The 14,895-nt window shown below is 34.1% G+C and overlaps 1 protein-coding gene and 1 pseudogene across 1 annotated transcript; both read left to right on the forward strand.

Moving 5' to 3' along the window:
• The first annotated feature begins 2,938 nt into the window (after window positions 1-2,938).
• LOC148587213 (beta-glucosidase 12-like) lies at window positions 2,939-7,809 on the forward strand. The gene is made up of 12 exons (XM_088512965.1): window positions 2,939-3,097; window positions 3,514-3,583; window positions 3,980-4,047; window positions 4,187-4,262; window positions 4,360-4,437; window positions 4,790-4,877; window positions 4,978-5,233; window positions 5,700-5,815; window positions 5,920-6,139; window positions 6,395-6,485; window positions 6,815-6,908; window positions 7,641-7,809. The coding sequence occupies exons 1-12, from the start codon at window positions 2,939-2,941 to the stop codon at window positions 7,807-7,809; spliced, it is 1,485 nt and encodes a 494-aa protein (XP_088369091.1).
• Window positions 7,810-9,637: 1,828 nt separating this feature from the next.
• On the forward strand, window positions 9,638-14,216 carry LOC148587214 (beta-glucosidase 17-like; annotated as a pseudogene).
• The last annotated feature ends 679 nt before the right edge of the window (window positions 14,217-14,895 follow it).

Raw genomic sequence — 14,895 nt, forward strand, 5'->3', positions numbered from 1 at the left:
AAAATTGACATGTCGCTAAAGTGGTGACGTGTAAATTTTCAGCATGTACGCCACTAAAGTCCTAGTAGTATCACCCTTATTTTTGCCCGCCACACACAACACTAACGACATGTCACTAAACTTTAGTGATGTGTCAACATGCTTGACACGTCACTAATGTTCAGTCACTAAGAACATAAAAAAAGTTGGGTAAAATTCTATTAAAAATGCATGTGCATATTGAAAGATTTAATTTTGAGAAGCTTTGATTTGGTTGCATTGACAAAAAAAACAGACGAGTTGTTCTCATGTTTATAACAAGGGATGCGTAGAGTTGCTTAAACAAGGAGAATTACAAGAAGTTCAGAAACGGAAAGGAATTTTTTTTTTTTTTGGGGAAAAATTGATCATTTTTATTCCTCCAAAAAGAAATAAAACAACTAGAGCAAAAGCTCTAAATAAGGAGAGCAGATTGCTCTAAGGTAACAATATTAAGATTACAACCGAGGATATCCTCCATCCAATTGTGCTCAGTGGGGCAGGTAAGTCCGAATTTCGCTAAGTCATGAGCTACCGTATTTGCATACCACTTCACATGACATACCATCCAACTACGGAGTGTCATCCAACTCCGCATACTCCGGACTCAAGCAGGCATCATCCACAATCTGGCCATAGGGTCTCAAATTTCTACCTTAGTCCCTAAAGGCTTTGACAACCTGTAGTGAATCACCCTCAAGGATAATGTCCTGTAACCCCAAGTTCCTGCTAAGTTCCACTGCCTCTAGGGCTGCCATGGCTTCCGCAATCATCGGTTCTTGGAGGACGTTGATTCTCTTACTTTGAGCGGCAATGACGAAGCCTTCTTGATCCCAGACTATTACTCCACAGCCCAGGTAATCTTTGTGACTGTCCACGGCAACATCCCAGTTCACCTTGTAAAGGCCAAATGGAGGGTTTTTCCATTTTTCCAGGACAGTGGGTTCCCCTTACAGCGTCTCATTCAGGTCCACTCCTCTTCCAGAAACTTGAAGAAATTGAAGGAGTGTTGCACCTGCTTCTTGGACAGTCCTGTTGGGGTTAGTGAACTCTCCCCCATGCACCACAGCATTGTGACGTGCTCATATTCTTTTTGCGATAAATGCAAGGAGGTTCAACTCCTCACTGCTGCACCTCGTGATCAAGGTTGCCACCACGTACGTCAGGCTTTGCACATCTGTCTCAAAAAGGAAATTAAAGAGAAAGCTTTAATATATATATATATATATCCTTTTAACACTTATCACATGCTATTAAAAGAAGCAATTACATGTTTTTCATATGCTACCAAATACATGATAATTTTGACACTTCACCTATCCGAAAAAGAGAGAAATCTATAATTTAAACAAATTAAACAAAGAAAACAAAAGACAAACTAAAACCCAACAAAACCAAAAACAAATTAAACCACCTTTTATCTTTGTCTCTCCGACAGCACAAACCACATATATGAAATGCCCTCAGTACAAAAGAAAAAGAAATCATCAACCATAATCTCAAACTCTCAGCGCAAAAGAAAAGAAAAATGGAGGGAAGTCATAAATCTGAAAGAGAGTATCAGATCGTCCATAATAACCCATTACGGTGTTAAATGCCTCACTAGTGTTGTAGCTAGGTCACTGTGTCTTTAACTTGGGCCAATGGGTGCAAGAGATTGGCGAAGGTTGAGGCAGAGAGTCCGGATGCAAGAGCTGGCTGGTAGCCCAATATTGGTGATTTTAAGAACCATATCATCCTTGGAGTGAGATAAGAGTGACACAAACGAGACTTGTAGGGCAATAGCTCCTGTGCCTCCAACTTCTTTGGGTTTTGGAAAAAATTGGAACTCATTTTAGGGAGTGGTTTTGGTAATCTGCTGAATACATATTGTTCAAAGAACAAGATTGATTTGATTTGATTTTATTTTATTTTTTCAGAATCATTTGTGTTTCGGGGCCTTGCATTGCTTTTTTCATGGGATTTAGAATCTCGGTCTCCCAAAGGGTGAGATAATGCTTTCTTCTTCTTTTGTTTTGGTTTTTTTGGACAAACCTGTCTTAATTTGTTTTTTATACTATGTATCAACAATATTATAATTGGGGGCCTTTCTATTCTGGGCCTTAGGTGCCTGCCTAAGTCACGTAGTGAGTGAGTCAGCCCGTCATATATATATTATTATAAAGTCTCTCTCTTGCCATAAGGTATGAGTATACATAACTATTGAGAATATAAACTTAACAAGTCATCCTAATTGTATTGCAATTGTATAACATTCTACTAAATAACATTACCTATTTTTTAAAAACAAAATAAAAAAACTTCTAGTCTTTCATTTTATCTCTTTTGCCATGTGTTGATTCATTAAGGGAGTTTTTTTTTTTTTTCCACATTTTTTCCAACCTAATTGAGATAATAAGTTGCCTCTAAATAAAACTTTGTTAATGTTAAACATTTTTGGAAAATTTACGTTTCTATTATTTTCTTCTAATTAGTGGAAATTTGTTTGAAAGGAATTTTGCAGAAGTCTGAAACAAAAAATGTTTTCTGTTTTCAGAAACTATTTTTGGAAACAGTTTGCCAAACCATTTTTAGCAACAACCAAAAAAAAAGAAACAATAAAAACAATCGAATCAAAAAAAAAAAAAAAAAAAAAAAAAAAAAAAACCAATTTGCCAAACAAATTAAACAGAATATTGGTATAGTTGTTTCCATATTTCTTGTTTTTAGTGTTTTTGTTTTCACCTGTTTTGATTCTCATAACAAACTTCAAAAGATGTGTGTTGCAAATGAAATGTGTTTTGCAGTTTTGAAAATATAAAAATAGAAACTTGTTATCGAAACAGCAACCAGAATTTGAAATAAGCGGAGATTGAACACCCATTCAAAACTTATATAAGAGAGCTTGAAGCTATCAAGCATTAAACAAACAAACAAAGACATGGCAGGTCACCAAGGTCCTTATCTATTTTCCCTCCTAGCCATGGCCTTGGCCTCCATGTGCTTTGTAAGTGCAAAACTGAGTAATGATTCGATACATTTCAATCGGACCAGTTTTCCTGCTGATTTTATATTTGGAACAGCTACAGCTGCTTTCATGGTATGTATATATACATGAACTACTTTCAGGCTTCATTTAGCATTCATTAGGGCATGGCTCGACCCTTGCAATGAGAATTTCATTCATGACTAGTATAAATCACCTTCGGTTTCACCGATGCCTTGATGAGGCTATATCAAACTACGGCTCAATCGAGTTTAAGGGAGCTTATGATGTGCCCACCTTTTAGGCTCATCCTGTCCCAATGGGTAGCTATTACTACAGTCATGCCCAGACAAATTAGCCACTATGGTCATCCCCTTCTGCATGATAATTTATACCTTGCGTGCCAATTACAAATAGAAAAAGGAAAAACACATATAATTTGAACATTATATCTTTATACCTTGCGTGCCAATTACAAATAGAAAAAGGAAAAACACATATAATTTGAACATTATATCTTTTTTGGACAGATTGAAGGAGCAACAAATATCGATGGCAGGGGACCTAGTACATGGGATACTTTCATCAAAAATCATCCAGGTCTCTCTCTCCCAAAAACAAAATAATAATAATAAAGCTTTGATGTATGGCTTTAGTAGAAATAGTGAAGAAAATTTGGCTCATTTTGATTGAAAATTTCAAACTCACACTTAAATGATTGAGTGATATCATTTTACACACTCATTCCATAGTAGTTGGGGTACGTATATGTGTCCTTTTTAAAACAGCTTTCATTTCAAATGGCATCGAGTGACTTACTCACAGTTGCAATATAACAAAACTATTGCAAGTTAAAAGCTTGAGATAATGTAATTATAATGATAGTTTGGCTCTATTATGGTGTTCATAAGCCATATATTCTAACAAGTTTGGAATTCTTAACATTTCCTAATTATTATTCAATTTTTTTGACACATTTACTTGGTGGCTTGGCAGAAAAAATTGCGGATAGTCCTGATGCTAAAAATGCAGATGTAGCATGTGACTTTTATCATCGATATAAGGTAGAATGCATGTTCCTCTCTCTCTCTCTCTCTCTCTCTCTCTATATATATATATATATATATATATATATATATATATATATATATATATATATATATATATTTCTTTTGATAATCGAAATATTCAAATATTCAACAGGAGGACGTACAACTGTTGAAAACGATTGGAGTAGACTCATTCAAATTTTCTATCTCATGGAGCAGAGTATTACCAAGTAAGATCATAGCTTAATATATGATTAATCATGTATGATGAGTACCATTAATATAAAAATTCATTGTAATTATCTAATAGCTCCAATTATGTTACAGAGGGCAAAGTAAGCGGGGGAGTGAACTCACAAGGTGTCAAATTCTACAATGACCTCATCAACGAGCTCTTATCCAATGGTCAAATTCCTCTCTTTTTTTTCCTTTTTTTTTTATCTGTATATTTTTTTATTTCTAATTCTATACATGTCAATTTCTTCAAAAAAATGTTATTTCTCAAATACATAAGTGAATGACCTAGGATATATTAGATGATGGTTTTGAAAATTTCTTTAATTGTTTTCTAATTTAAATTGTATGTCAATGATATATTTTTTTATAAAAAAATTTAAAAAAATAAATAAATAAAGTTTTGGGTTTTGAAAACATAAAAGTATTTTTAAAATCTTTACTTTGAACAAACTAAAACAAGCATAAAAGTGTTTTGTAATCTATACATGCTTGTCCTTATGAAATTTCATATTGTGGGTAGGTATCAAGCCATTAGTGTTTCTCATGCACTTTGATCCTCCTCAAGCACTTGAAGATGATTATGATGGACCCTTAAGTACCGACTTTGTGTAAGTGAACATTTCAACAAAAAAAACATACACTCCAATGTTCAAAAAAATAATTTTACCATATCAATAAATGTGATTGTCCTGTTTTATGAATATATAGGAATGATTTTCAAGATTATGCGGATTTTTGCTTCAAAACTTTTGGTGATCGAGTCAAGTTATGGGCTACAATGAACGAACCAATTTCAACAAGCGTCAATGGGTACAGCACTTCTACTTTTCCACCTGGAAGATGTTCAAGTTACGTCCCAAATTGCACCGCCGCCGGTAACTCCGCTACTGAACCTTACATTGTCGGCCATAACTTGCTTCTTGCTCATGGAGCCGCTGTGAAATTATACAAGGACAAGTATCAGGTTTGTATTGAAAAAGATGAAAAAGAAAGCAAACTAGAAGGATGATGATAGTGCACCTTGTTAATTATTTCGTTCAACAAAAAATTAAGCAAATAGTCATAAATGAATTTAATCATTTAATTGATATCTTAACATTCTCCCTCACATGAGGACTCAAACTCTCGCTTAATAAGTAAAGTCCAACACATAAAATATTAATTCAAATGAGAAGGAATTATAGAGATAAGTTTCGAACTCAGGATCTTGGCTCTCATACCATGTGACAGATTTAAAAAATACAAACATCCACCATGATTTTGGCTCTGATACTATGTGACAATTTTGTTTTTGTAAAATGAAAGAGTCATGGCCTCTACCAGCCCATTTAGATTTGTTACTAATAGTAAGCTTAGGGGCTAAATATTAGAATAAATATGAATATGATATATTGGACCTCTTGTGATTAAATTAATATTAATGTGTGCAGCCATATCAAAAGGGAAAAATTGGGGTCGCAGCATATAGCACTTGGATGGAGCCAAAATACAACACATCTTCTAGCCGCGAGGCCGCCTCTAGATATATGGACTTTTTGTTTGGATGGTGAGTGTTGTAAGATACATTCTTGTAAAAAAACCTTTTTTAATAATTAAAAAAATGATATTAACTACTTTATCCATGCGGTTAATCATTCACAATATTGGTAGGTTTGTCAATCCAGTTATATTTGGTGACTATCCCGAGGGAATAAAGTCTGTATTGGGGAATCGACTACCAAAATTCACTGAAGCTCAATCCAACTTGTTAAAAGGGTCCCTTGATTTTCTTGGTATAAGCTATTATTCTGCAGGTTATGTAGAAACTCTTCCCTCAGCAAACGGTGTCAACGTCACTTTTTGGACTGATGTGCAAGCCAAAACCACTAATGTAAGCACACACATAAACTTTCTCTCCCTTCGGTATCAATATTAGGATTCTCTTCATTTAATGTTCAAATTACATTTTACACAGTCATATTCAACAAAATAAAATATTAACTAAAGAGTTGATCTTTTCAATTTCACTAGAAATTGAGAGGCTCTTATTCCCTCCCTTGGTGGACATTTTTATATTTTTGTGTGTTATGTTGCAAATATATGCCATTTTACTAAACCAATATGGTGTAATTAAATGGTTTTGCAGAAGGGGTTCATCCAACCAGAGGGATTACGAAAGCTTCTTCTATACATAAAAGAAAAATACAACAATCCCGTTGTATACATAACAGAGAACGGTATAAAAATTTCTCTCTTAATATTTATTTACCAATTTTTTTTATTTTTTTTATTTTGGGAAAACACGTGCAATCTACCACTCAATTTGTCATGTTTCTCAAATTTATCAATTTAGTTCATGTACCCTACCAAATTGTTATACCGTTCTTTTTAAAATGTTGAAGCGATGTTGTAAATTAGGTTGTAGATCTAAGATTGGGGAGGGTAAGTGTAATTGTTTTCTTATTTTTATGTGCATTAGTATTGTTAATACTATTTTTGTTTTTTGAGAAATGTATTGATAATCGTATTTATTATATTCTTTTTTCTTTTTCTTTTTTTTTTGTAGGAATCGGTGATCCAGATATTATAGATATCACTAATGATAGTGATAGGATCAAATACTATTACCTGCATTTATTATCTCTTACAAAAGCTATCAAGTGAGTGTTTGTCATTAAGTATTAAATACAAAGAAAAAAAAAAAAAAAGTTAGTGTTTGTAATTAAATATCATCCATGGGCTAAAAAAATAGAATACTATTTTTAATAAAAAAAAAGTTTTTGAACAGAAATTTCATACAAATGAGATGGTAAGAGTTTTTACAACTTGTCTTCTAAAAAGTGACAAGTATTTTTTAAACATGTAAGAAGCACACGTTTTATTAGTAATGCTACTAAAAACCTTGGTAGAAGTACATACTATATAAAATACAAGTGCCTCTCACATATTAAGAGATGGGGAATGCTAGGTGTTCTCCTGGTCGTATGTAAATATTATTTTCTAAAATAGCAAAAAAGAAAGTAAAAATAAGATGACACATGTTTAAAAAATTATAAATAAAATATAAAGCAACAAAAAATAAATAAAGAACCATTTTTTCTAGAGTTTTTTATTTTTTATTTTTTATTTTTATACCTACATTTATAAAATTATGTTTTTTATATTTTTATTAAACAAGACACATGTCATCTTTTATTGAATATGACTTGGTATCAACAAAAGGTAGGATAAAAAAAAAATCTATTTAATTATGGTTCTAACCTTATAAAATAAATTGATAATTTTTAAACCATAAAAAGCGATTTGACAAAGGTTCATTAGTGAATAAACCAGTAGAGCATTTTTTTCATCTCAATTTTGATTGTGGATATTAATTGTTAAATTTTGTGCAGGGAGGGCTCAAACGTGAAGGCACACTATTCATGGTCATTTCTTGACAGCTTTGAATGGGGCGGTAGTTACTTCCTTAAGCTTGGCATCACTTTTGTGGATTTTAAGGACAATTTGAAAAGACACCCCAAGGATTCTAGCTATTGGTTCAAGAAGTTCCTTCTAAAATAAGCTGTAAAAGGACGTGTCTCCTTAAATAAGATGTAACTCTCAAAAAGTGAAATAAATAAAGAGATATTTCTTTATTTTATATGTTCTACTTGTGTAAATTAATTTCTCTAACTAAGTCTATAAAATTTTCATGTGTCTCTTACGCGTGAGTGAAACACATACATCTTTCGTTAAAGTATACAAGGCAGGTGTGGAAAAGGGTGTAACAAAGGATTCTTAGGATGATCACGGCAAGACCAAATCAATAAACTAGTGATCCATGAAGATTGAGAACACAAACTCAACATGGGATCCCAGATATGCACATAACAGGATCACAAGGGTCTCCAATCATCCATATCGCTTATGATCAAATATTTCTCATAAGGAAAGTATTGCAGCCAATGAATGCCTTGCACTCCAAGAAGACATATGCACCATATGGCAAATATTAACTGTATTATTTTATGTTATTCATTTGTATTTAATTAGGTTACTCAGAGTGTATATAAGTCATTGTATGTTGTACTTGTATCTTTTAAGACTTTTGAATAAAACATCACAAAAGTTTTCATGGTATCAAAGCCACTCTAGGCCAACGCCATGTTTTTCGATTCTTCATCATACAAGCTTAGTTATTTTCATCCTTTCAATGGCCGCAACAAACTCCTCTTCTTTTATCCACCCAAAATGCTATCCTCAAACTTGATTCTGGTAATTATACCAGTTGGGTGACTAATGTAGACCGGAAAACTAAGGATTCGATAAAAAAGAGTGATGATTTGCACCTGATGAGCCTACTAAAAATGCCATATCTAGAGTTTCAGACTTCAGATTCGAGCAAGTTTGGTGGCGTTGGAAAGCTAATTCAAAGATCTACAAAGTTATGTTTAGGTTTGGCTAATTCCAATGTTTACTATGTCAAAATGGGCTACAAAGAACTCCATGGAAATCGTGTCCGGACACCACTATGTTATTTTGCTTTTTACGCGTGTTTTAATTTACCTATCTGGGCAGGGGTTATGTCTCGTCCAGACACGCTTCGTTGATTTATAATTTTGACTTTAGTTCTTAGTTTAATTAGGTTTAGGAGTCTTGGGGCTATAAATACATGATTATAGCCTCCAGAAACGCAAATTTGGATTATTATTGAGTTTATTTAATAAGAATTACTTAGAGTTGAGTTTCTTCTTTGTTTTCCTTCAAAACCTAAATAGTATCTAGCTTTTCAAGTTGATTGGACTATTAGACAACTTGATGTTTCAAATGCATTTCTATAAGGTCATTTAAATGAAGAAGTATATATGGAGCAACCCCCTGGTTTCATTGACAAAAACCATCATGAACTGGTTTGTAAGCTACACAAGGCCATCTATGGTCTAAAACAGGCTCCCCGTGCCTGGTTCACTAGGTTGTCCAATTTCCTTCTTGAATTGGGTTTCAAGGGTTCATTGGTAAACACATCTCTTTTTATATATGTTAATGGTTTGGTCAAAATCTATATGTTGGCATATGTGGATGACATCATTATTACATGAACTCATTCTAATGTCATACACAACATCATTACTCAACTGCAACTTGAGTTTCCTCTAAAAGTCCTAGGAGCCTTGATGCTTATGGCCTTCATGTCTGCGAAACCAAATATATCATTGAATTGTTGCACAAGACACATATGACTGAAGCTAAACCATCTAAGACACCCTGCATCTCTGGCTCAAAGTTGTCCAAACTAAAAGGTGACCTATTGACAGATCCTACTCTCACACAGCCAAAGATAGCCTACTCAGTTAATCAACTGTGTTAGCATATGCATGCTCCAACATCCACCCATTGGATTGCAGCAAAAATGGTTCTCAGGTATCTCAATGGAACTGCTGACCATGGTCTCTATTATACTAAAAGCAATCTTCAGGTGAATGCCTTTTGTGATTCTGACTGGGCAGGGTGTCCAGATGATCGCAGATCTACTACAGGATTTGCAGTGGTCCTAGGAGACTGTCTTATAGCCTAGTGTGCAAAAAAGCAGGTTGTTGTATCAAGGTCCAGCACCGAAGCTGAGTATAGGTCACTCTCCATCACTACAGTTGAACTCTTCTGGATTAGAATGCTACTGAAAGAGATCCAAGTATATCTAGCTGCTCCTCCAGTTCTATGGTGTGATAACATAAGTGCTTTAGCATTGGCTTCCAACCCAGTTTTCCATGCTAGAACCAAACACATAGAGGTTGATTATCGTTTTGTTCGAGAGAAAGTGCTTAATCGGGATATCTTACTTAAATTCATTTCTACTCATGATCAAGTAGCTGATTGTTTACCAAAGGTCTCTCATCTGCTCAATTCCTTACTCTGAAGTCAAGTTATTGGTGGTTCCTCCCCCCATCAACTTGCCAGGGGGGTGGTGTAAAGTATATCAAGCACTCAAGAGGTCGAGCGCAGGACAAGTGTGCTCGAGCGCAGTAACAGAGAAGTTTGTAGTCCAAGTGCACTCAAGCGCAATAACAGAGAAGAATGAAGAGAAGCAAGATCGAGTGTGCTCGAGCACATGCCAGATGCGATCAAGCGCAGATAGGCGCACAAGCCAGTCTCCTAGCTACAGGAAAGTTGAAGCTCGATATGGAAAGATTTTCTATATTCCTCAACCTCCTATGACAGCATGTAAAGTAACTTTGGGAGTACCAGCTGGCTATGATCAAATCTTTTGTAGAAGGAAAGAAGCTCAACCATTGGAAGACTTGGACAACAAGAAAACTTGAACAACAAGAAAACCAATTAGAAGATCTCCTTCTCTTTAGTGTAAAAGGATTTTTGACTTTATTGTATTAGGGTTAGCTGTGCAACCCTAGTAGTATATATACTACATCAATGTACTTGTAAAATTGTCAACTTTGAATATACCTTCTCAAAGTTTTTCAGTGTGAACATATATCATCAAGAAATAAAAGCAAGACATAGCCATTTAGGCTCTTCCCTAGTGATGAGCGTAGGTGTCTAACACTAAACCACCTATAAATATTCGTCTTCACCTTCTCTCTTTATTCCGTTTTGTATATAATTTTCCATTGCATTATGAATTTTTTTCACGAAAGTCATATATTTGTGGTCTTGGCTACAAAATGCAAGGTTTATTACCATACAAGTACACAACAAACAATATGTTGAATGACGGTTACACCAACACTTTCAAAGTCATAACAATTGCAGAGACAAAAGTTCAAACAACCTAGCTCCGAACAGAACTGAAACACCAACACTTCCATAGTGTATAAACATTAATCTATTAACCACATGACCAACGAAAACTTTAATTTAAAGAGCATATGGATTAGAAAAGGAAGCCAAATATCACATATGACAGCTTTATTTAAGTGTTTGAAGCTTCTAATTAACTATTAATTAATTTGGTCCATTAATTATCACAACTAAACAAATAAGGAGTTTGAGATCAGAGTGCTACGCAGCAAGAAGTCAACATGGACATTTCTCACCATCTGCACTTCTATCTTCTGGTCCTGGCCTATTGTTTTGCCTGCGCTGAAGGTCTTAACCGGAGAGATTTTCCAGCCAGTTTTATTTTTGGAGCAGGGTCAAGTGCTTATCGGGTATGGCAGTGCTAGTGCTCTAACATTAGTTACACATATTAACTCATTCATGTCAGGTAAACTCCAGCTACATAATCCCGCCCGCAAAAACCGTATATCGGTTGAGTGAGAACTCAAATAGTCGATCTCGTAGTATTAACCAAACAAATCGACCATTCGAGCTAACCCTTGCAGGCACATTGCACATATATATACGTTTCTCTTTCATGATCTTTGGCGTTTCTTTGTTTTCTTTTCTTTTGAAGTATGAAGGGGCAGCATACCAGCATGGCAAATGGTCCAGCATATGGGATACTTTCACTAGGATGCATCCAGGTCTCTCTGCATTATTTTCTTTCCATGGAGCCCAAGTATTAGTCTTCACTGTCATGCTACTTGCAATGTAGCAAGAAATAGTTTGTCAAAGTGCTTAAAGGACTGAGGATACTAAATGCAAGTCAACACTGATTTCCTCTTTCTTTTCTAAGAAGATAGGGTGAGAGAGTTGGCGAGGGAGTGCGTGTGAGCGGTTTGTGAAATTCTTCAGCTGATGTGCTCTATTAAAATGACATCTGTCTTTAGAGCACATGATGCTCAAAGGACAAATATTACATGCTTTGTTAATTCTATTAAAACTTCATATAAAAACCTCATGGTCTAATGATAGATGTCGATTTAATTGACTGAATACATCCAAACCAACAAGTCATAGGAATTCCGAGAATTCCTTTTAACTAAGTTTTTTCTATTTTTAGTATCTTATATATTGAGCAGAGAGACAGAGAGAAGAATACAGTGAAAAATAAATATATTTAAATAAAACCAGAACAACTAGATTTTGTACTTCAATGTATCACTAATGTTTGATGTAATTAATCAATTTAAATTCTACAGGCTTTAATGTGGACTATTTGTGTTAGCACTTCATATACTTTTGCTTGTTCATATGGTTTTAACTTCTGCAGGCTTCTCAAATGGGGGAAATTGGGATTACAGTATCAACTTTTTGGATGGTGCCAAAGTTCCAAACCGTTGCTAGCAGCAAGGCTGCATCCAGAGCACTTGATTTTGCGTTTGCATAGTGAGTATTATGAATGGAAATTTTCAGCTAGTGCTCTTTCATGTGAAGATACATGTTTGATATGAGTTAATACTGACAACCCTGCTCAGAATTTTGCTCAGAATTTCAACTGCAAAGATGATAGTTATAGATCAAATTGGAGAAAATATGTGAGGATGGAAGATATCAAGATTAGATTCTTGAGAAAAAAACTAAGCTCAAATAAGCATTGAAGATGAAATTTGTAGAGTTCAATTGATATTTTGAAACAACCATAGTTGTTATAGGCATACACAGGAAGTAGACACTAATAATGTATCACTATGTTACTGATGGGAGATAATTCAGAAGAATATATTCTGTTCCAGTGCCCTTTGGTCCTTATTCTTCTTCTTGGAATTATTTATTTGTTTTATTATTGCAATTTTCATTAACTTCATCATCATTATCATCACTATAATTACTGTCCAGGTTTGTTAATCCAATTACATATGGAGACTACCTTGAGTCCATGAGAGCTTTGGTGGGGAATCGACTGCCTAATTCACCAAAGCACAATCCAATATGGTAAAGGGGTTTCTTGATTTCCTTAGGCTAAATTACTACACTTCGAGATATGCAGATGACTCTACATCCTCTAGCAGCTTCAACTTAAGTTACACAATAGATAGCCATGTAGATACCACCAGTAAGTCTAAAAGCCACACCCCCTATAAATGATGAGAAAAACCAAAAGAAATGCTTCCTACTTTTACTGCAATCTCTTTACAGATTTACATGACAGTCTACGTTATAGTGGACAACAATTTAGAATAATTTCAGTTATACTAACGTTGTCATGCCATGTGTTGCGACAGTGGAGAAAGATGGCATTCCTATTGGTGAACCAGTAATTTCTCTTTTTCTTTGTCTCTCACCTACACCCTCACATTGACATATTCATGAACATTATCATACTCATATTTTACTAAGCAAAGAATGTCACAAATGATATTTTAGACACCTTCTGGCTGGCTTTACATTTATCTAAGGGGGATTCGAGACTTTGTGCTATATGTTAAGAGAAATTTCAACAATCCACCTATTGTCATTACTGAAAACAGTAAAACATTCTTTTATGAGTAACATTGTTATTTAGTAGATTAATATATGACTGTCATACAATTGGGGTGACTTAGCAATGAAAATCATCCATTGAATTTTTCTTTTTACAAGTCGTCGTTGATTCAATGGTTGATTTTCATTGTCATGTCATCCTAATTGTATGACATCCGTATAACAGTCCACTAAATACCATTTCTTTTATTTAATTCCTCTATAAGTAGTTCACTTAAAATTCTTATCACGTATATCAAACTTAAATTTTTTTAGGACTCAGCGATGTAAATAACAACTCGTTGCCAATTGAAGATTTTCTCAATGATAGCTTGAGGTTAAAATACCTCCGCCTCCATCTATCAAGTCTCTTAAAAGTTACCAAGTGAGTACGGGTGAATACTGTTAGAATATATCAATTAAATTTAATATTTCCTATAAGTTCAAACCCTAACTCGACTATTATTTCTCGTATATGACAGGGATGATGGAGTTGATGTTAGGGGATACTATGTGTGGTCATTTCTCGATGACTTCGAATGGGAATTCGATTATACATATCGGCTTGGCATCAACTTCTTAGATTACAAAAAAGGGTTGAGAAGATAATGAAACACTCTGCTTTATGGTTCCAAGATTTTCTTCAAAATGAAAGCCTGACCAAAAGGAAGCCATTGTTGTACTCTCAGTAATGGAAATGAAAGAGAATGATTTGTTGTGTGCTAAAATAATGGCTGTAATTTGTTCTATACTTTAAAAAAATTCTGTATTTATTATTTTGAAAAGCGTTATTTCTACCTTCTCGAGACAAATACAATCTTCGTATTCTTTTCTCAAGATAAATGCATTAACAAATAACTCAAAACACAAATCATTCTTCAAAATGCAAAAAATCACATTTTCGTCATATCAAAACACTTTTTTTCAAATAAAAACAAAAAACAATCATCTAAACACGTTAACACACATACTCATACCTTGTGCACTGGTTTTGAAAGTAAGAAGCAGTATTGGGTTTTCTAGTTTGCCTTACCACCAAAGGTTGTAAAAGAAACCACCCAACTCAGAGGGACACGAATGGTTATAAGCATTTGTTTGTGTTTTTCTTTTAAGTTATCAAGAAGTAATTAAAACACAAAACACTCTTCAAAATATAAAAAACGATACATATCAAACACTTTTTTTAAATAAAAACAAAAATTACTCCTCAAAACACATTAACAAAGCTTGTGCATTAGTATAATACTATATACGTCAATCATAATCTAACTCATTTAATTAAATGAGTTAGACCTTTTAATTGTAATTCGTTAATTTCATATTAAATTTATGTGTCATGTCAAAAATTATAGTTATATTCAAAAGTATATA

The sequence above is a fragment of the Corylus avellana genome, chromosome 2 (assembly GCF_965113065.1).
Source record: "Corylus avellana chromosome 2, dhCorAvel1.hap1.2, whole genome shotgun sequence".
Taxonomy (NCBI): domain Eukaryota; kingdom Viridiplantae; phylum Streptophyta; class Magnoliopsida; order Fagales; family Betulaceae; genus Corylus; species Corylus avellana.

What these genes read in the sequence shown, in the direction of transcription:
- LOC148587213 (XM_088512965.1), top strand. Translation starts at nt 2,939, where the DNA reads ATGGCAGGTCACCAAGGTCCTTATCTATTTTCCCTCCTAGCCATGGCC. An exon ending in CCCTTAAGTACCGACTTTGT is followed by an intron (nt 4,878 to 4,977) that starts GTAAGTGAACAT and finishes ATGAATATATAG; the next exon opens with GAATGATTTTCAAGATTATG. An exon ending in ATGGACTTTTTGTTTGGATG is followed by an intron (nt 5,816 to 5,919) that starts GTGAGTGTTGTA and finishes CAATATTGGTAG; the next exon opens with GTTTGTCAATCCAGTTATAT.